Source organism: Crocuta crocuta, unplaced genomic scaffold, assembly GCF_008692635.1.
Source record: "Crocuta crocuta isolate KB4526 unplaced genomic scaffold, BGI_CrCroc_1.0 scaffold205, whole genome shotgun sequence".
NCBI lineage: Eukaryota > Metazoa > Chordata > Mammalia > Carnivora > Hyaenidae > Crocuta > Crocuta crocuta.
The window spans coordinates 2,143,272-2,166,292 of record NW_027530644.1 but is presented as its reverse complement, the minus strand read 5'-3'; the positions used below and the strand labels follow the sequence as shown (position 1 = coordinate 2,166,292).

Genomic DNA, 23,021 nt, shown 5'->3' with positions numbered 1-23,021 from the left:
ATTGTGATAATTTTTAATATTGCAGAAAAACATAGTAAATATCCAAATTTCTCTGATTTTCTCATCACTGTTGTTTTTCATTTGAATCATGATCCAAATAAGGTCCACATATTACGATTAGTTGCTGTCCTTTTATAAACTGTAGTTTTTTTTCCCCCTCTATGTCCTAGTTTTATCTTTGGAACTTATTTATTTACTTATTTTTTTATTATTATTATTTTTAAACATTTATTTATTTTGAGCGACAGAGACAGAGCGTGAGTGGGTGAGGGGTGGAGAGAGAGACACATACAGAATCTGAAGCAGGCTCCAGGCTCTGAGCACAGAGCTTGGCGGGAGCTGGAACCCACAAACCCTGAGATCATGACCTGAGCTGAAGTCGCACGTTTACCTGTTTACCCAACTGAGCCACCCAGGAGCCCCTGGAATTTATTAATTGAAGAAAATGGGTTGTTTGTTTCACAGGGTTTCCCACACAGTGGCATTTTGGTGATTGTACCTACAAAGTAGTGTTTAACATATTCTGTTCCCTGTATTTGCTCTAAATTGGTAATTCCGTCTATAGTCTTGATAAGATTTAGGCAGTGTTTTAAATTCTATCGGGTAGTGATAGAATGCATTGTTAATGTTTTTTTGGATATTAGCTTTCACTGATGACCACCACTTATATTCATTACATCATAAGGAGTTGGAAAATGGTGATATTCTAATTCTTCAATTGTAGGCTAGAATTCTTGTACAAAGGGAAACTTCCTCCCATCAACTATTTGGTTAGGTTTAGGTTCATTTCATACAATAATGACAGGGTACATACTTGATTTTTTATCTGTATTTGCCAGTTTCCAGATGATCATTAAGTTTTTTTTTTGAATACCATTATGGACTCATGCATTTAAATATACTTGATAACCTGATGCAGTTATCATTATTATTGAGACTCAAATTGTCCCGTCTTTGGCCAGTGGGAACCTCTTCTGGTTGGCATGTCCGCATAGTCTTTGCTAACTGCCTTGCTTGCTGGTATGACAAGATTTTCATCTGTATTTCCTGTTCTAGGCTCCCAACAAGGCTCATCTTGTACATTTCCTGAGCACATTCTGGAATCAGCCATTTTTTTCAAGGAACCCTAGCTCCTTTTAGTAGGAAACATTATTATAAGACCCTATCCAGGTGCTAGAAGTGCTCTTTGCTCTTGAGTTCTTGTTTCTAGGCCTATTCAGTGAACAAAGAGTATTAGAAAATACATATTATTAATTTTTAAAGATAAATTTCATTATGTGTTTAAGCCAATACTTCCCACTCAAAATTCAGAACATAGGATTTTTATTTAAACAGTATAGCTATCATTTTAGTGTGCCACATGGTGTGAAATGAGAGCCTAACTTGTAACTGCCCACCCCTCCCCCCAGCATACACTGGAATATCAGGTTCCCCAGAGCCATTTGTTGAATAATTTATCCTTTTTCTGATTAACTTGCAGGACTTGCTACATAAATTGCCAAGCCCATTGTAAAAATGACAATGCAGCCCTCCTTGTTCAAAACTTCTTAAAAATTTTAATATGGTGACAGCAGAGCTTTTAATCAGTTTGTGAGGCCTTTCTAAGAGTAGGGTTGTCACGGACCGCACAGGTCACACATCCATGAAACTGGCCCTGATGACTTGTGATAGTGAGCCCTGGAAGAGCAAATACTTACACGGCCATGTTCTGTTCTGAATGCTTCACATGTCACTCAGCTAAGTACTTTTATTATTTCCAGTTTTGAGGTGAGGAAACTGAGGCACAGGATGGTTAAACAACTTGCATATGGTTCCACAGCTAGTATGTGGCAGAGCCAGGGTTTGAACCCAGGTGGTTTGGCCCTTCTAAATCCATACTCTTTGCCTTTATGCCATAAGGCCTCTAGGAATAGTTCTTTATCACATATAAGGTTCTGTTTGGGGGATATGCATTCTGTTCCATTGATCTACTGGTCTTGCACTTCCAATTTAATTATTGGAAATTTATTGATAGGTTATACACTCATATTCTTTTTCAGAATGTTCTTAATTGATTTTGTCTTTTAATTTTTTTAGGTTAACTTTATAATAATCATTGTCAATTTTCCAAAAACAAAAAAATCCCCAAAAAATCATTAGTATTTTTATTGGAATTCCACTCAAAGTATTAGTTATTTGGGGATGAACTGGCATCTTCTCCTTTCATCAATGAATGTGACAAGCCTCTCCATTAATATAGGTTTATATATTTCTCCAGTGAGGTTTAGGGTTTTTTTGTTTTGTTTTTATTTGAGAGAAAGAGAGAGAGAGAGACAGAGCCAGCACAAGCTGGGGAGAAGGGCAGAGGGAGAGGGAGAAAGTCTTTAGCAGGCTCCACGTCCAATGCAGAGCCCTGACGTGGGACCCAATCCTATGACACTAGGATCATGACCTAAGCTGAAATCAAGAGTTGGAGGTTCAACTGACTGAGCCACCCATGAGTCCCTCCAGTGAGTTTTAAGATTTTTCTTCATTGATCATATAAATTGCTTGTTAGAGTTGTTCGTAGGTATTTTATAGTTGTTTGTAATTAATGTGACTAGATTATTTTTTCTTCTAAGAATGTAACTGGCAATTTCTGATCTATAAGGCAATTACTGACTTTTAAAAGAAAACAATAGCTGCTAGATTTGAGCACCTATTACGTACTAGTTATTGACTAGTTTTGAAATAAAATAAGGCTTATAATGAATAACAGTAGTCCTCTGCCCTGTCACTCACCACTCTTGATAACCACTCTTAGAGACCACCAATTCCAATCCATTTTACCTGCTTCTTCGGGCACTTACTTCATAGTCTTAAATAATAATATGCATATACAACTATTTATTGTTTTTTTTCAGATCTGTATAATTATTTACTGATTTTTTTTCAGTAAGTCCTACATACAATGTGGGGCTTGAGCTCATGACCCCGAGATCAAGAGTCACCTGATCTATGATGGAGCTAGCCAGGCACCTATACTTATTGATTTTCAGCTATGTAATATGATATCATTGCTGTCTTTCAAATCCTCCCACTGCCACACAAAAACACACACACCTGCTACTCACATGCAAACATACACACACTCTTATCATCCCAGAATATGATAATGCAATTGTTAGTTCAATAAATATTGTTTTTACATTATTATAGTGATGTAAATATTATTCACATTTCCTATTCTTTAAAACATTTTCACTAGAGTTAATAATTACATTATTAACATTACTATTATTATTTTACACTATTTCTCTCACTTATACATCTCTGAACTTCCTATCTGAGGTGTAAAATCTCCTTTCATTATATCTGGATACATCATGTCATCTATCAATTTCATATTTGTCTGGGAGTTCTCTCTCCTAGAGCCCTCTATATCTCTCCACAATCTGGGTTAGCTGCTTCTAGGCCACTATATACTTGTCACCCTGGAGCTTCCTTTCACTATCATTCTATGGCCCCTACTTGCGTCTCTCCTGAATTGAACCACCTATTTTCTGGATATCATCTTTTTATTTTTCTAGATTTATGTTCTCATTTGGGACGAGTGCGTCCTCCATTAGCTTTTGAAAAAGAAATCATAGGAAGCACATTAGTGAGATTTTGCAGTGTGAAAGTATTATTATTCTACCCTCACACATGGTTGATAATTTCACTGGGTAGAAAAGTCTAGATTTATACCATTTCCTTTCAGAATTTGGAAGGCATTGCATAATTATCTTGGAGCTTCAAGTTTTGTTGGTGAAAAGGACATGTTTATTCTGTCTGAAAGCTTTTGGGTCTTCCCTTTACTTCTGGTGTTCTGAAAGTTCACAATGTTATGACTTGGTCAAGTCTTTCTGCTTTTGGTGGTAGCTTTTAATCTAAAAATCTGTGTCCTTCAGTTAGCTTCTCCGTCTTCTTTCATCTATCTTTTAGAGCTTCTTGTCTTTGGGGGCACCTGGGCGGCTTAGTGTTATGCAACTGACTTTGGCTCAGGTTATGACCACACAGTTCATGAGTTCAAGCCCTGCATCCAGATCTGTGCTGAGATTGCGGAGCCTGGAGCTTACCTCAGATTTTATGTCTCCCTGTCTCTCTCTCTTTGCCCCTTCCCTGCTTGCTCTCTCTCTCTCTCTTGCTCGCTCGCTCTTTCAAAAATAAACATTAAAAACTTTAAGGGGCACCTTGGTGACTCAGTTAGTTAAGCCTCCGAATTGAACTCAGGTCATGATCTCATGGTTTGTGGGTTGGAGCCCCTTAAGCTGATAGCCCAGAGTCTGGAGCCTGCTTCAGATTCTGTGTTTCCCTCTCTTTCTGTCCCTCCCCTGCTCTTGCTCTGTCTCTCTCTCTCTCTCAAAAATAAATAAAATTTAAAAAAAAGAACTTCTTGTCTTTGAACATTCAACTTCCAAGACTAATTCTTTATTTTTCCCAATTATTTTCTATTTTCCTTTTCTTGGTTTTCTTACTCTAGTATCTACAAGATTTTTTTAAAATTTTAACTTCTAGACATTTTATTGAATTTCTAGATTTCTCCTCTTGATCTTTGGATACATTTCTTCTTAATTTACCCTCTTCTTATATCATGTAGATTTCTCCTGCTCCCTGATGGTCTGTTTCTTTTGACCTTATTTTTCTCTTTGTTTGTTTTGATCTGTGTTCCATGTTAGAAGATTTCCTCAAATAATCACCTTCCCTCAGGTGTGCCCAATGTCCCTGAGTTCATAGTTTTGGTTCAACCACTCCTGAGAGAAAACCTTTATCTTTTGCTATGGTGAAGAGTGGTAGCTGCAGACAGCAACAACGTGGTGACTTTGTGGTCCCAAAAGGTCTTTGTGTAGGTCTTTCGGTGACTCTTCCTTTCAATGACCCCTTCATGTAGGTCTTTTCACTCTACCAGCACTATCATAATCCCTTTCACAGGGACAATCCCTAAACCATTTATAGGTCTATGGTGTGATTTGACTTATTTCTTTTTAATTTCTCTACCTCTATTCCCTCCTAACCCCCATCACAGACACTGAGTTTTCAGATTTCTACAGAGTTAGTCAATCACTACTCAGCCATTTGCTTTTCATCTTCTAAAATTTTATTGGCATCTTTTATCTGCTGTGGTCTTCTTTCAGGTTTTCTCATTACTTCCTTTTATGCATTTTAAGTTTATTTTTAGTAGGATTCCTTTTTTTTAAATAGTTTATTGTCAAGTTGGTTTCCATATATTATTTTTAGTAGGATTTCAAGAAAGAAGGGAGAGTCATATATTTCAGTTAAGTTTTATGTCATACTTAAAGAAATCTGGACATAAGGGAGCAAAAGCTCTAAACAGTAAATAAAAATCAACAATACAAAGAAAAACCAACCAAACAAACAAAAAAAGAAATCTGGACAAAACTTAACTAATTTTTTTATTCTTTACTGTAGTCTCATTAGTTATGAGACTTGAGTTTTCAGTCAATGGTTTCCTTTTTATGATACATCTTCATTTTCTAAAAATAAAGACAAAATAGATGGATACCTTCTGTACAATAGATATATCACCTTTTTTCCTTTTATATCTTCTTTTTTTTAATGTTTATTTATTTATTTTGAGAAAGAATGGGGCAGAGAAAGAGGCAGAGAGAGAATCCCAAGTAGGCTCAGCTCTGTCAATGCAGTACCCAATGCGGCACTCAGTCCCACAAAACAAATGATCTGAGAGAAAATCAAGAGTCAAGTACTTAACCAATTGAGCCACCTAGGTGCTCCTTCCTTTTTTATCTTATGATGTTGGACAGTTGTGGTCCACAAGATAAGTTTCTGATGCTTAACATGTATACATATAGCACATACACATTTGCTATTCTGAATGTCTGAAGTGGCATATATATTCTGCTGATTTTCTTAGTTAGTAGCCTTTATAAGTTGAAAATAGCCCTGATTATTGGTTCAAAAAGTTTTAAAGAGCATTACTGAGCAAAAGATAAATAACCACTTTGCAGTCTGCTCTCCCAGGGCAATTATATGATCATTGAGAAATGGCTTTTGAGGTTAGCAATATGTAATGTTATGGGTTGAATTGTGTCCCCTCAAAAAATAAACTTTGGAGTCCTAAGCCCTAGTACCTCAGAATGTGAACTTCTTTGGAAGTAGGGTCCTTACAGATGTAATCAAGTTAAATGGGCTCTGATCCAGTACGATTGGTGTCCTCATAAGAAAGGGGAAGTTTAAACATGGTGAGAGAGAAGCTTCCAGGAAGAACACCATGTGAGGACTGGAATTATGTGGCCTCAACCCAAGGAACAACCAGATACTGTGGGAGAGAACTTACCTGGCACTTTTATTGGGAGTGTGGCCCAGTTGACACCTTGATTTTGGAATCCTAGCCTCCAGAAGTGGGAGACAACACATTTATTTTGTTTAAGCTATCCAGTTCGTGGTATTTTGTTACTAGCAAACTTATATATGGAGGTTATTACTGATCAAGAGAAAAGAAATTACAATAGAATATAAGGAACTAGTTGAAGTGGATCGAGAGAGAATAAAAGGGGAAAGACTGAACAGAGTGTGCAGTGTCGAGTCATTTAGGGAGTTCTTCCTCTAAAGGGAAGGAGAGAAATTGGGTGGAGGGTAGGAGAAGCAAAAGGCCTGAAAGGGGTTTTGTTTTGTTTTAAATGGAAGAAATAATAGTATGTCTGATGTTAATGGGAAAGATTCACTAGAGAAAGAAAATCTTATCTTGTAGCAGAGAGCAGGGAGAAACTCTGGAGCTCTCTCCTTAGTTAGATAAAAGAAGATGGTATCTGAGGCATAGATACTGCCTTTGGCTAGACAAGGGATATGTCATCATGAGCAGCAGGAGAGAGTGAAGCATAAAGCACGGGTGCAGGGATAGGGCACCTGGCTGGCTCAGTTGGTAGAGCATGCAACTCTTGATCTTGAGGTCACGTGTTCAAGCTCCAAGCTGGGCAGAGATGTTTACTTAAAATATAAAAAAATAAATAAAGCATGTGTGCAGCGAGATGACAGTCTCTTTCATATCCTCCAATTTCTCAGTGAAGTCGGAAGCAAAATCATCACCTGAAAGTGAGGATATTGAAGAAGTTGGCAGAGAAAAAAGAAAATGAAATGGCATTTGGAAGTGTGGGAGAGAGAAGAAACTGGTCATAGTGATTCTTTTCATATACTATTGGCACTCATTTGCTACTCTTTCATTTAGAATTTTCGCATCTAAATGTATGACAAAGATTGGTCTAATGTGGTTTTCATGTGTCAAGTTCTCGTGTTGACAAAACAGAGACAATAATAATAATAAGTGCCATCACTGACCACCTATCATGTGCTCTGGGGAAAGCATTTCTTCCAATGATCTCTTTTAATCTTCATGACACTAAGGACATGATAGATTGCCCTCATCCCCATTTTGTAGAGGAGAAGATTGAAGCTGGGGGCCCAGGAAAGTGACATGGCCAAAGTTGTATAGCTAATAAGCAGAGTTGGGATTCAAACTAAGGCCTGTAACTCAAAAATCAATACTTTGAACCAGCAATTTATGCTATCTTTGTAAACTAGCTTTTCATCACACTCTAAGTTCTGTAACAGATTAAATAAAAATGAGAATTATCTATTCTTTGAAATTCGCATAAACCTCACCAGAGAAAACAATCGTTTACAAAAATTCAATATTTAAAGTTGAAAAAAATAAAGAGATAATGGCTTGGTAATGCAACAAACATATTTAAGCTGTAGCTGTTTCTACATAAATCTATGAAGTTTTCAATTTAATAAATATACTTAGGAAAGCATGTGAGCCATTATTCTGTCAATTTAGCTCATCACCATGTTCTATCTGTCTCTGATCATTACTGACTCCAAACATATGTGGAACTATCCTCTTTACTTCCATGCCATCACCCTGGCTAGGCTGCCATCATGTTAGTCTGGATGACTGCAATACTGTCAGAGAGTGGTCCTTCCTCACTTTCTTTCTTGTGTTATTTGCACTTATTTTGTACACAGAAGCCAGAGGGATTTATTTTCAAAATGTTCTGTGTATTTACGGTTTTGCAACAAGATGCTGCCCAGCATAGCATATGCTTGCCAAATATTTAGCACCACAAAATAGTGCATGGTGCTTAACTGCAAATGGAAAACATAATTTTTGAAAAATAAATACTTAAATACAATATAGAATCATACAGAAGGCATTCTACCAAGTGATTTTTCATTTGCAAAGACGGATCTTTCTCCTTTATCAGTCTTCAGTGGAATGTGATTATTTTCTCAAACCACTTTTCCCAACTCCAAAACTACAATTTAATATATGGGATCTTTAATTCCAGTAATTATGTAATGGATCACAACAGGCCTCATTTTCTAGTACTTTCCCTAGCAGAGGGGAATGAGATCAATACATCATGAACACCTTACCATAATTGTTCTGTCTTAGTAATCTTTTCTTTCTGAGGCCTACCACAGTGAGTAGCTTCTATTAAATGATCAATAAGTATCCACTGAATGTTATTAAATGAATACAATATTTGGCATTTTGTAGGAATAATCTAAAATTTTCTAAGCTATAAACAAAAGGCTTCAATAGAGTACTTAGAAAATCATAGATTTTAAAAAAATGTGATGTTTGATTTTTTTTCTCCTAAGGTAATGATTTTCTTTTTTATTCTTGACAGCTGATTTGCAATAATTTTCACTCATCATATATTTTCTCTTTCATCTAAAAATGTCAATTTTCTCAAAGTTTACCTTGAAGCATGACCAAAGACTGTCGAAGTCGGCTGTTTTCTTTCCTGGTGTTTGTTAGTTTTTGTTTCAGGCTTTTTATTTTCGTGCACAATTCCTCTTTTGACAATTCTGCTAAAGGCTCTTCATCCTCACTGGAGCTCTCACCAGGCAGAAAGGCATTTCCTGAATATGGGTCTCTCTAAAATACAAGGCAGGCACAACAAAAAAAGCTTCAAAGTGACTTTAATGGTTTATCCCATTATATGTGTGCTGAAGGGACCTAATCAGACTACAAATCCTTCATCTCCTGGGCATTTCCTTCTACAGATAAGGAGTTGTCCTACCTACTGAACTTGCCTCAGTTTTGTCTTCCCCTCTCTAGGGGAGCTCAGAAAAAGGGAAGACATCAAAGTTTCATGCACACATCTCTCACACAGCAGACATCATGATTCTGTATAACTTCAGTGAAGAATATAAAGTAGAAAAATAGTATAACAGAGAAAGATCAACCAGATTGCCGCTCAAACCTTTGTAACTCATCCCCACTCTCCATTTCCCCCCTAACTCTTCACTCACAGCCTCTCTGTTGAGACTGTTATAAATTTGGGGGTTTATTGTATCAGAGAAAAGAGAGAGAAGATTTACCTAGAACAAAACATTCATGCTTTCCTTTTAGTTTTAAAAATAATTTTTAAGGTCAATAGCAAGATAATACTCTGAAAACATACATATTTGAGTTGCAAAACACAGGCTGTGTTGAGACAGAAAAGGATTTCTTCAAATTACCAAGTTTGCCTTGGTAATGAATTTATAAAGATCCAAACCTAAAAGCCTGGAGTATAAAGTTTTTAAAAATAAACTTTAGAATAGAAGAGATAAAGGTGTGACATAAAGAAAGTTTTTGTTGTACAAGAAGGGAAGAGACATTCTGGTGCCAGGAAGAGCCTGGGGAATAAGGAGCTGGAATGGCAGGAATTCAGATTCAAGTGTCTTTGCTCTTCCTGACCCCACTATTTTAAGGGAAGGGAGATGGATCACAGGGGTAAGGGTATATGATAGAAACATCCAGATAAATGAGGGGCAATCTTAGAGCAACAGGGTTGGCTCCTTCCTTTTCAGCGAATTAAAAACTCCCCAAAGAGGCATCCTTTCCAGTGTTAACATCAGATCAACATGGTGCCTCTCAGGGTCATAAATCTGAAATGGCCAAGATTAGTATCTAGACACCTGGACCAGAGAGAGCAGCCAGACTCTCCAGAGTTCTTACAAAGCAGCTAGAGAATCCAAATGGTCCCCATGTCCTTGTCAGGAAACGGGTAAGTGCTGAGGAAACTGGTGAAACAGAAATAGTTCAGTGTGTAAACACAGAGACCATACAATGCCAGAACCTTATAGAAGGTGGCAGTGGGCCCCACCCCTGCTTGGGAACATACAATGCCAACAGTAGGCCTTTGCAGACAACTGGACTGAAGGAAGAAGAGGCCAAGATTCAACAGCAGAGCACATGCAATACACATAGGAGACACTCCCTGAAGTGTTAGGCCCTGAGGAATAGGGAACACTGCACTACAGCGCAATAGAGGACATCTTCTTTGTAAGGTTATTATTTCTAATAGCAAGAGAAGTAGCTGGGTTTCCTAACACAGAGAAACAGACACAGAGAGTTAAACAAAATGAGGCAATTCAAGAACATGTCCCAAATGAAAGAAAAGGAACAAATCCTAGCAAGAGACCTAATCAAAATGGATATAAGTAATATTCCTGATAGACATTTTAAAGTAATGATCAGGGGTATCTGGGTGGCTCAGGCGGCTGAGCATCTTACTTTTGATTTCAACTCAGGTTATGATTCCAGGGTTTTAGGATCAAGCCCTGTGTCAGACTCTGCATTCCACATGGAGTCTGCTTGGGATTCTCTATCTTTCTCCCTCGATCCCTTTCCCCAACTCATGCTCTCTCAATCTCTCTAAAAATAGATAGATAGATAGATAAAATAATAAAGTAATGATCATAAAGATACTCACAGGACTTGAGAAAAGAGGGCAGGACATCAGTGAGACCTTTAACACAGAGATAAAAAACCAATCAGATCAAGACCAAAATAATTGAAATTTAAAATACATTAGATGGAATAAATAGCAGTCTAGATGAAGCAGAGGAATGAATTAATGACCTGGAAGACAAAATAATGGAAAGTAACCAAGCTGAGCAAAAGCCAATTTTGTTAAGAAAAGCTAATTTTCTTTTCTCCCTTTTGCTCAAATTGAGAATAACCTTAGAGAATTCAGTGACTTCATCAAACATAATACCATTCACATTATAGAGATCTCAGAAGAAGAAGAGAGAGAAAAGGAGGCAGAAAATTTATTTGAAGAAATAATAGCTGAAAACTTCCTTAAGTTTTGGGGAAGGAAACTGATATTCACATCCAGGAGGCACAGAGATTCCCCCAAACCCCCAAATTCAACCCAAGAAGGTCTATAACAAGACACATATTAATCAAAATGGCAAAAAGTAATGATAAAGAAAAAAATTTTAAAGCACCAAGAGAAAGAAAGACGGTTACATACAAGGGAAACCCGTAAGGCTATCAATAGATTTTTCAGCAGAAACTTTGCAGGGCAGCAGGAAATGGTATGATATATTCAAACTCCTGAACAGGAAAAACCTGCAGCCAAGAAAACTATCCAGAGATGCTATCATACAAAATAGGAGAAATAAGAAGTTTTTCAGACAAAAAATAAAAAGAGTTCATGACCACTAAATCAGCTTTCATGGAATATTCCCTTTGAATGTAAAGGAAAGACCATAAAGGAGAGTATGAAAAGTAAAATATACAAGAGCAGTAAAAATAAGTATTTCTGTAAAAAACCAGTCAAAGGTATTCATAAAACAAAAGGATGTAGAATATGACACTGTATACCTAAAACGCAGGAAGAGGAATAAAAAATGGTTTCAAACTTAAGCAATCATCAACCTAATAACTACCCTATGCAGGTGTTATATAAAAACCTAATGATAACCACAAATAAAACAGTAGATATTCAAAGACTAAAGAGAAAGAAATCCAAGCATATCACTAAAGAAAGCCAACAAACCATGAAAGAGAGCAAGAGAAGAAAAGATCAGAGAAAATCTATAGGAACAACCACAAAGAATAAAAAAAATGACAATAAATATATATCTATTAATCATTACTTTGAATTTAAGAGGACTAAACATTCCAATCAAAAGACATAGGGTGACAGAATGGAGAAAAAAACAAGACCATCTACTTTCTAACTACAAAAGACTCATTTCAGGGGTGCTTGGGGGTAGCTCAGTTGGTTAAACATCTTGTTCTTGATATTGGCTCAGGTCATGATCTTGTGGTCATGGGGTTGAGGCCCATGTTGGGCTCCTCATTGCTAGGCTTGAAGCCTGCTAGGGGATTCTCTCTTTCCTTCTTTCTCTGCCCCTACTTCGCTCTGCCCCTATCTTGCTCGTGCTCTCTCTCTCTCAAAATAAATAAATGAGAATTTTAAAAAACAAAACAAAAGAAAAGACTCACTTCAGACAAAAATACACCTGCAGATTGAAAGTGAGATGGAGGGCACCTGGGTGACTCAGTTATTTAAGCATCTGACTCTGGCTTAGGTCATGATTTCATGGTTGCTGAGTTTGAGTCCCATATCGGGTGAGCTCCAGCTCTGCTTCAAGTGAGCTTGAACCCCACATCAGGTGAGCTCAAACTGCTTCAGGTGAACATGAGCCTCGCTTTGGGTGAGACCCACTTCTCTCTCTCTCCTCTCTCTTTCTCTGCCCCTCTGTCACTTGTGCTCTCTTACTCTTATAAAACAACAACAAAAAAAAGAAAGTGAGGGGATGGAGAAATGTTTATTTTGCAAATGGATGTCAAAAGAAAACCAGGGTAGCAATACTTATATAGGACAAAATAGATTTAATTTTTTTTAATGTTTTATTTATTTCTGAGAGAGAGAGAGAGAGAGAAAGCATGAGGAGGGGAGGGTCAGAGAGAGACACACAAAATCTGAAGCACGCTCCAGGCTCTGAGCTAGCTGTCAGCACAGAGCCCTACGTGGGGCTCGAACCCATGAACCATGAGATCATGACCTGAGCCAAAGTTGGACACTCAACCCACTGAGCCACCCAGGTGCCCCCAAAATAGATTTTTAAAACAAAAACTGTAACACAAGACAAAGAAGGACACTATATAATAATAATGGGGACAATTCAACAAGAGGATACAACAATTGTAAATATTTATGTACCCAAGATCAGAACATCCAAATACATAAAACAGTTAATAGTAAACATAAAGGAAATAATCAATAGTAATAGAATAATAGTAGGGGACTGCTATTGTAACTAATGTATCACCCCACTTACATAATTGATAGATCATCCAAACAGAAAATCAACAAAGAAACAGTGGCTTTGAATGACACAGTGGACTAGATAGATTTAACAGACATAATCAGAACATTCTATCCTAAAACAGCAGTATCTATATCCTTTTCAAGTGCACATGGAATATTCTCCAGAATAGACACATATTAGGCCACAAAACTAGTCTCAATAAAATAAAAAGAAAATGCATCTGACTTCAGCTCAGGTCATGATCTTATAGTTCATAAGTTTCAGCCCTGCATCAGACTGTGTGCTTTGGATCCTCTGTCTCCCTCTCTCTGCCCCTCCCCCTTCCCAAAAATAAATAAACATTTTTTAAAGAAAGAAAGTTCTTTATATACTAGTGAAAAGATCTTCAAAAAACATTAAATAAAGGGGTGCCTAGGTGGCTCAGTCAGTTAAGTGTCCAACTCTACCTTTTGTCTCAGGTCATGATCTCACACGTCATGAGTTCAAGCTCCACATGGCATGGGCTCTGTGCTGACAGGGTGGAGTCTGGTTGGGATTCTCTCTCTCTCCTTCTCTTTCTGTCCCTCCTCTACTCACTTTCTTTCTCTCTGTCAAAATTAATAAATAGAGGAGCCTGGGTGGCTCAGTATGTTAAGTGTCTGACTTCAGCTCAGGTCATGATCTCATGGTTCATGGGTTTGAGTCCCATGTTGGGCTCCGGGCTGACAGCTCAGAGCCTGGATCCTGCTTCGGATTCTGTGTCTCCTTCTCTCTCTGCCCCTCTGTCACTCACACTCTGTCTCTCTCAAAAATAAATAAACATTAAAAACATTAAAATAAATAAATAAATAAACTTAAAAAAAAGAAAAACATTAAGTAAAAAATCAAAGTACAAAGCAGCATGTCTGGTAAGTTACTTTTTTGCACAAAAGAGGGGATAAAAATATCTATGTTTATATTTGCTTTATTTGAACAGGAAACACTGGAAGAATAAAGAAGAAAGTAATAAATCTGGTTTACCTATAGTGGGTGGGTGGGAGGTGGGAACAGGGTGAATGGGAGACAGGGATATGAGGGAGACTTTTCACAGTTCACATTAAAAATAATATACATATATATGTTTTTACACACATATATGTGTATATATATATACACACATAAATATGTGTATGTATGTTTATATATAATATATGCTTAAGCCTTTTGATGTATATTTTTAAATCAGAAAAGCTTTATTTTTTATTTTGCTTTCTGACTCTTCTTGTGCCCTCAACACTTTTACAACGATTTTCAGCTCCTCAATAAAGAAAACATACTTGATCCTATCAAGCACACATTTAGCACACCACGTGGAACCACCACGGGCCTTGTTGACGTTTTTTTCTTTTTAGAGAACCTCATAAGAACTTTAAGTCTCACAGCACAAACTCCTTAAAGATGGACCGAGTGTACTCCACAGGCAAATTTTGGTAATTTACTAACTTCCTTAGTATAAAGGTAAACAATTCTATTACCAGGATTTTGGAAGAGCCTAGTTTTGCTAGAGACTGTGTTGTATGCCTATGACAGTGTGTCAAATGTTGGACCATCCTGAATGCCTCTAGACACAATCCCTGGAGAACTAAAAAATATTTTAAATTATGAGAATGTATAGTATGTATTTAAAAAATTATATAAGAATACATGCACAAAAACACTACATGTATTACAAAGACATACACAAATATATTCATATGTATGTATATATATGTATATTTATATACACACACACACATATACATATATTGCAAAGACACACAAATAAAAGGATTCAGAATAAACACATTGATGGATTGTCCAAAGCATAAGAGGATCATGGGAGTGGGGAATTCCAATCAAAAAGGAATAAACAAATAAAAATAACAAAGGATTCTAGACCAAACCAGTGATGAATATGGGCCATGAATTGGAGTTATAAAAGAAAAGAAACAGTAAATCTTAAAGAAGAGATATTTCAATTTCCTCAGTACTTTTTGAGAGAAGAAATAGTTTCTGACAGTTTGCTGCTTTTTCATTTCCCAGAATATTAGGGAAAGTTTGAACAATTGCATAATTGGTCACAATTATATAGAAGCAGGTAAAATGACTTTTGAGTAAATTTCTCACTCAACTCAACTTGTTCAACATAACAATGAGAACATGGAATTTTATTCCCTTAGTTGAATAAAGAATTAAAGGGAAGCTTAAGTTAATAGAAGAGGGGAAAGTAATAAAGTAATAAATTATGAAAAGAATTATGGCATTATGCTGAAGCTAGATACAAAAATGACATCAAGGTAATAAAACACCAACCTGTCCTTTATCCATGTCACTATTTGCATTCTCTGAGTCCATTGTCTCTGTTCTTTTCCTCTTTCCTTTTCTAAGAGCTTGGGTATTGGTAATGTCATCTGTTTGCAAGATCTTCTGCATTTTCTCAAGTAGTTATCAAATATTTTCTGAAATTGTAGGAAGAGGGAATGCCCATGTAGATGATGCTATTCTGGACGTAGCCCCAACATTAATGTTTTTCCTTAAAAACAAAAACAAAAAAGGATACATAATGTATTTACAACTATAGGTTTCATAATGGCACTGGCCACTCAAGTAGTGCTTTTAGTAAGTGCTTCTTATTTTTTTTCCACTGACCAATTTAGTACACATTTTTGTTTGATTCAGTCTTCCAATTTCATCATCTCGAGTATGTCATGTTTCCATGATGTGAGTGATATACAGTGAGTTGTCACTTATAAAATGAAATAGAGTAAAAAGTTTTCCATTTTTCCAAGTTTTTCTTGTCAGTCATTTGTGAGGAGTCTAAAAACCAATGTAGAAACATTATGAATTTATGCAAACAGTATTTCACAGGACAAAATTGTAAAAGGCATTAATAATAATAGATCTCATCAGGATTAAAATATCCAAAGGAAATCAATAAGAATTGCTTAAAGATTTGTTTTTTTTTTTTTTTTCTGAAAATCTAGAGTTTTGAGGTGGAAGATTTTCCTTGGTGTAACTTTAAGAACTATACCATAAAGAATGGAGGAAAAATATATCTCAAAGGCAAAAATACATTTCAAAAAAATTTTTAAGGGATAATTATTTTTCAAAACCTGGTGAGGCAGATGATAATTCTTAGGTAGAACAGGGTTGAAATGTTCAACTTCAATTTTTGCTATACACAGATGATATAGTACATTTGGTCTTAGCATCCTTATTACTTGCATATATTAGTTTGTTTCTATGAAAAGATATTTAATTATAAATAATAGAACTTTAACTACAGAAAGGAGTGAGCTCAGAGAGACTTCAAGAAATATATAGACTGTTGAGCAGAAGGTAATATATGCTCCTTACCAAATCACACTAAATAATTTTCATAACAAATATGGTACTTTTACCTACTTTAAGAAAATTCATGATTCTCTACTCCAAACATGAAATAATATCTCAGATGGTCTTGCCAAAATTGCTTGTTGGGATTCTTTGAAAACTTATTTTGGGTTTTCAAATACATGAAGAGTATTTGAGCTCACACATGGGACTGGGCTGTCTATCTGACTCACAAATATCAGAGATCTTATTTAGCATCAAGCTTTATTAATCATTTCAATGATACAAGCCATCAAGAGGCACAGATCAAGTAGGGGGAGGTGTAGGGCATTTTGTTGTCTTTGTAGGTCCTCTCTTCTTGGATCATATAGGTACTCTGTGGTCTAGAAGAAGTAAGGCCTCTGAATGAGGTTTGAGGGTCCCCTCACACAGTGGGGAGTGTTTAAGTTGTGACACATCTCTATTTTATACCTCAGGGTTTTTTAGCTTGCATGACCTTTTCTAGGAAGTTATAAATCTGTAGATTCTAGGTATGTTTGCCCTAAGCAATCCTAAATCAAGGATATACAATTAAAAGCCATAGATAAAATAAATAAATATTTAAATAAAAATGCCACTGCTAGCAAATATCATTAATCCATTTACTAACAGTAAGGTTGGCAAACATTTTCTGTTAAAGGGTCACATAGTAAACATTTTAGGCTTTGTAGGCCAAAAGGGAAAATTGAGGATATTATTGTAGTTCTTATATACAAAAAGAGAAAGAGAAAGAGAAAATAAATTTCCACAAAATTGTTATTCATAAAATTGAAAATATACTAATAATAATTGAGTACAACTTTTTGTAAGACAATTCTACCAATGAGAATAGAATTTTAAAAACTATGATCTTTTTTAATTGGAATTCAAAGTTTTCCCTATCATCAAAATAATTTGCAGGTGTTCATTTGTTAATGCTGACCTGCAATGAGACTTTATATATTCCAGATTTGAAAACGTCTTTTATACAAATAGTTACTATCATAGATAATAATCCATGAGTTTATAATCTTCCTAATTGAGATAAAATTCACCATTTGAATAATTTCAAGTGTATGTTTACTTGTTTTTTAGTACATTCACAACATTGTACAATTATGATAGGGAAAGATAGGATTCAGTAAGCAGAGAGGGAAAAGTTAGGATCTGAGGTCCCTGAGTGGGGAAAAACGCATTTTAAAACATTTCTTCTGGGAATGTCTGACCCCAAACAAACTCCCTCAGTTGTAACTTCCTCTTAAGAATGTAACAGACACCACCTACATCCCCCTCAGGTTCCCCTCAGGAATTTGACAATCTAAATTCCTAACTAATGGGCACTTGGGTGTCTCAGTCAGTGAAGCATCCAACTCTTGATTTTGGCTCAGGTCATGATCTCACAGTTCATGGGTTCAAGCCCCACATCAAGCTCTGCTCTGACAGTGTAGAGCCTGCTTGAAATTCTATCTCCCTCTGTCTCTGTTTCTGTCCCTCACCTGCTTGCTCACTCAAGCACCTCCTCTCTCTCTCAAAAATAAATAAACAAAATACCTAATACAAAATACCTAACTAAAACGAGTAAGCCACGAAACTTATGTTATATGTGGGACAGTATGACCATAGTCTGACTCACACAATGAAATGGAGCCAATCAGGAATGAACAAACACCTAGAGTTATCAAGCCATTACAGGTAGAATCTGAAAAGGAACAAGGGGGAAGGGGATGGGGAGATGATTAAAACCTTATAAAACAAAGTCCCTTGCCTATAGTAGGCGGGCATTCACTTTCGAATGTCCCCTTTCTGCAAAGAGAGCTTTCATACTATTCTTACTTTCTACTTTTATACTCTCATGAACTTTTGCCTGCTGCTCATTTTATTTTGTGTCTGCTTCTTCATTCTTCAAAGTGGTGAGACAATGAATCCTGGGCATTGAGGTAAAAAAAAATCCTGCAACACAATCATCACCAAGAAAGTTCATACCTCCCAATATAAGCTAATAATTTTAATTGAGGACATTAATCTCCTAGTTGAATTTTATAGAATTCTATTAAATTCTTTTAATATTAGCTTTTAGTATGCCACTCCATTGCAACAATTAATTACTTCCAATTAATGGTTAGGTGGAAGCTCCTCGTTGCAGGGTTAAATGTATTTCGAAATAGGTTTTTGCATTTCTTTGCATTTTCTTTGCATTCATTGAGGTCTGAAACAAAATACTGGAACTGTAGTTTGAATTTCAAAAAATACATTTGGTGCAAATCTGAATGGGGATGAACATCTCAATTCTTGTTTTAACTTATGGCAGCAGAGGAAATGTATAGGACAGCCCAAGACATTACTTATAATTGACATATTAGTTGTTATCGAAATGACTTAACCTGAGTGTAATTTTTGCATATAAGTACATGTATTGTCTTGCAATTTTATCTTGTAGTTTGCTAACAAATTCATTAGGAGATAATTATCAAGTCTGCAGAAAAGCTAATTTTCATTAGCCATTCAGTATTCCAAAAGCCATTCAGCCTTCCATAGGAGTGGTTTAGGGCAGTTCTCACTCAAAAATTTCAGTCTTGGCCCTGAGCTCAAACATTTGCAGTGAAACTTCACCACTGCTAAGGTTGCCTAAATGCCTGTACAGCAGGGCAAGTTAGAATATTCAACTTCTATTTCTGAAAAAATTCACGGAACTGATGATGGTCAAGTCTATAAGAATGAAATTCACCATTGACACTATTGGTTCAATAATGATAATAATATTTTCAGAAATTGCAAAGTAATTTTTTTTTTTGCAAGCACACACACATAAATATATATAATGTGCATGTATCCTTTGAATCAGTATTTTTGTATCCTTAGTAATACAATTGCCGGGTTATAGGGTAGTTCTATTTTATTTTATTTTATTTTATTTTATTTTTTACAAATAGTTTATTGTCAAATTAGTTTCCACATAACACCCAGTGCTCATCCCCACAGGTGCCCTCCTCCATGTCCATCCCCCTCTTCCCCTTACATCCATCAGGTCTCAGTTTTTGTCAGCATTCAAGAGTCTCTCATGGTTTGCCTCTCTCTCTTTCCCTCACCATTTCCCCCCTTCTTCTCCCCCTTGTTCCTCAGTTAAGTTCCTCCTAATCCTCCTATACATGCAAACATATGATATTTGTCCTTCTCTGCCTGACTTATTTCACTCAGCATAACACCCTCAAGGTCCATCCATGTTGCTACACATGGCCAGATTTCATTGTTTCTCATTGTCATGTAGTATTCCATGGTATAGATAAACCACATCTTCTTGATCCATTCGTCCGTTGATGGACACTTAGGCTCTTTCCATGTTTTAGCTATTGTGGAGAGTGCTGCTATGAACATTGGGGTACATGTGCTCCTGAGAAATTGCAAAGTGATCTTAAAATTTGTATGAAAATGCAAGAGATTGGGAATGGCCAAAACAATCTTGAAAAAGAAGAAACTTGGGATACTCTCACTTTCCCATTGTAAATCTTACTACAAAGCGATAGGAATCAGTCAGTTAAGCATGTGATTCTTGGTTTCAGCTCAGGTCATGATCTCATGGTTTCATGGGTCTGAGCATCAGGTCAGGCTCCATGCTGACAGTGCAGAGCCTGCTTGGGATTCTCTGTCTCCCTCTCTTTCTGCCCCTCTGCTATTTCCGTGGTCTCTTTCTTAAAGTAAATAAATACACTTAAAAAAAAAAGTGTGGTACTGGCCTAAGGATGGACATGTAAATCATTAGAATAGAACTGAAAGTCCAGAAATAAACCATTTACATCTATGATCAATTGATTGTTGACAAGGATGCAAAGACAATTAAATGAGGAAAGAGGAGTCTTTGCAACAAATGGTGCTGTGACAACTGAATATTCATATGCAAAAGAGCATATCCTACCTCACACAATACGCACAAATTAATTCAAAATTCACATTTAGATCATAGACCTAAATGTAAGAACTAAAACTATAAACTCTTAGTAGCAAACATAGGAGTAAATTTTGTGATTTTGGGGTAAACAATGATTTTATAAATATGAAAACAAAAGCTATATCTTCACAAATGAGACCCACACCATGGAAGAAAATAATTGAAATTAGATCTCAAGGGGCTTGTATACAGAAAACATAAATAATTCTTACAATGCAAAGTAAAGAGACAATCCAGTTTTTTGAATTGGCAAAGGATTTAAGCAGATATTGCTTCAAGGAAGATATACAAATAGCCAAATCACACAAAAAGATGCCCAATATCATAATCATTACAGAAGTGCTCACAAAAACTATGATGAGATGTCACTTCATACCCAACAAGATGGCTATAATCAAAAAACACAGCAAATAAGTGTTGGTAAAAATGTGGGAAAGTTGGAACCCTTATCCACGGCTGATGGGATTACAAAATGGTGCAGACATTTTTAAAAAACAGTCTGGCAGTTTCCCCCAAAAGTTAAACATTGAGTCAACAATTCTACCCCTAAGTATATACCCAAGAGAAATAAAAACATATATCCACGCAGAAACTTGCATGCAAATGTGCATAGCTATATTATTCATAATAGCTAAAAAGTAAAAACAAAAACAAAAACAAAACAACACCCCAAAACTCCAAATGTCTATCAACTCATGAAGAGATAGAGATAGATAAAATGTAGCATATCCCTACAGTGAAATATTTAGGCTAAGAAATAAAGTTCTGGTGTTACAACATGTATGAGTCTTGGAAACATGCGAAGTAGAACATACCAGTCACAAAAGATCACACATTATGTAATTCCATTTATATGAAATGTCAAGAATAGTCAAATTTATAGAGACTGAAAATAGATTAATGGGTTCTTAGGGATAAGAGATTGTAGCAGGGGAGGAGATATGATTGCTAATGCATATAAGAATGTCCTTTCATTTAGAGAGAACAAAAATGTTTCTTAAAAATTGGATTGTGGTATTGGTTGCACAGCTTTGTGAATATAAAAAAAATATTGAATTGTAAACTTCAAATGGGTACATTGTATGGTATGTGAATAATATTTTAATAAAGTTATTTTAAAAAGCATAGAATAAGTTCAAAATACTTTTTGCAAAGTACCTGCTGATAAATTATAAAATGAATGATAGTAGACTTTAAACACCTTACATTTTCCCAAATCTTGTAAATTTGTCCAACTAAATCTTTTTCTGCTCCACACACATTTTTACCAGTATCAGTTGTAACACATCTTAGTAGATTCCACTTCAGGTTGTACTGAATCATTGTTTTCTCAGCTTCTTTGAAAATATTCTCTCCTGTGGTTGTTTCACAAAGACTATTTATAGAGGCTAATTTGCAGTCTAAACTCAGCAATTCCTCCCAAATAAACAGGAACTGAGCAATATCAGTAGCATCTGCTGAACTCATCAAGTGCCAAGAAAAATTCAGTCATTTGCCTTGTTCTTAAATTGATTATTATTTTGTTCCCAATGTCCTCAGTTCTTTGAGCAACTGTTTTTTCTGAAAGCCTAATGATCTTAAGTAAGTTTATTTTCTGGGCACATATCTTCAGCTACTGGCATGATTTAATTAACTCACTAGCTGTAAATGGTTTTCCTTGTTTGGCTAACAAATTAACCACTCAAAAACTTATTTTGGTTGCATTTTCGTTTCATTTTGTTTCATTTCATCTCATTTTGTTTCATTTGTGTTTGCTTAGTATGCTCTATGCCAAAAGTGGGGCATAAACTCATGACCCCAAGACCAAGAGCTACATGCTCTATCGACTGAACCAGCCAGGCACACCTATTTCTTATTTTTTGTGCTAAAATTCTATTGGGATGAGATATTTCATTTTACGTTTTCATTTCATTGTATTTCATTTCATTGTCCTGTGAATTGTGAATATTGTGACAAGTGCTTAGTTTGGTAATGTTGACATATATCATGTTCTTTTAGCACATCTGTGGCGTCACTGTATCATAAACGTCATGCTTTGCCTAATTTGATAACAAAAGAATCCACACCCCACTCTGCTTTAAAAGCATGAAATACCTGGGGGCGGGGGGCACCTGGGTGCCTCAGTTGGTTAAGTGTCTGATTTCAGCTAACGTTATATTCTCACAGTTTCTAAGTTCAAGCCCTGCCGCTGGCTCACTGCTGTCAGAGCAGAGCCCACTTCAGATCCTCTACTTCTTTTTTCTCTTTGCCCCTCTCTCGCTTGTGTTCTCTCTCTCTCAAAAACAAATAAACATTTAAAAATAAAATTAAAAAAAAGCTTGTAATATTTGCGGTGCCTGGGTGGCTCACTTGGTTAAGCATCGGATTCTTGATTTCTGCTCAGGTCATGATCTTACAGTGGTTAGATCAAGCCCTGCTTAGGGCTCTGCACTGAGTGTGGAGTCTGCCTAAGATTCTCTCTCTTCTCTGTCTGCCCCCCCCACCCCGTTCCCTCTCTCTCTCTCTCTCAAAGAAAAAAAAACCCTGAAATGCAGTTTTCTCTCTTTTTCTCTTTTGATGTGATTGGTATGGACTGGTAATAAAAAAATAAAATAAAATGCCATGGTTAAGACAAAATGCATGACACTAA

The 23,021-nt window shown here is 36.1% G+C and overlaps 1 protein-coding gene across 3 annotated transcripts in view; it reads right to left on the bottom strand.

The window, feature by feature from the left end:
• The window catches only part of BEND6 (BEN domain containing 6), a 54,378-nt gene that overhangs the window by 16,370 nt on the left and 14,987 nt on the right, over nucleotides 1-23,021 (bottom strand). Inside the window, exons 2-4 of one of the 3 annotated variants that reach the window (XM_077769076.1) lie at nucleotides 15,412-15,631; nucleotides 10,746-10,781; nucleotides 8,743-8,920 (exon numbers count right to left, since the gene is read on the bottom strand). In XM_077769076.1, the coding sequence (XP_077625202.1) occupies nucleotides 8,743-8,920; nucleotides 10,746-10,781; nucleotides 15,412-15,531 (334 nt within the window). In that variant the 5' untranslated portion in view covers nucleotides 15,532-15,631. The remainder of the gene's footprint in view (nucleotides 1-8,742; nucleotides 8,921-10,745; nucleotides 10,782-15,411; nucleotides 15,632-23,021) is intronic. The other 2 variants (XM_077769077.1, XM_077769078.1) reach the window with 2 other exon arrangements.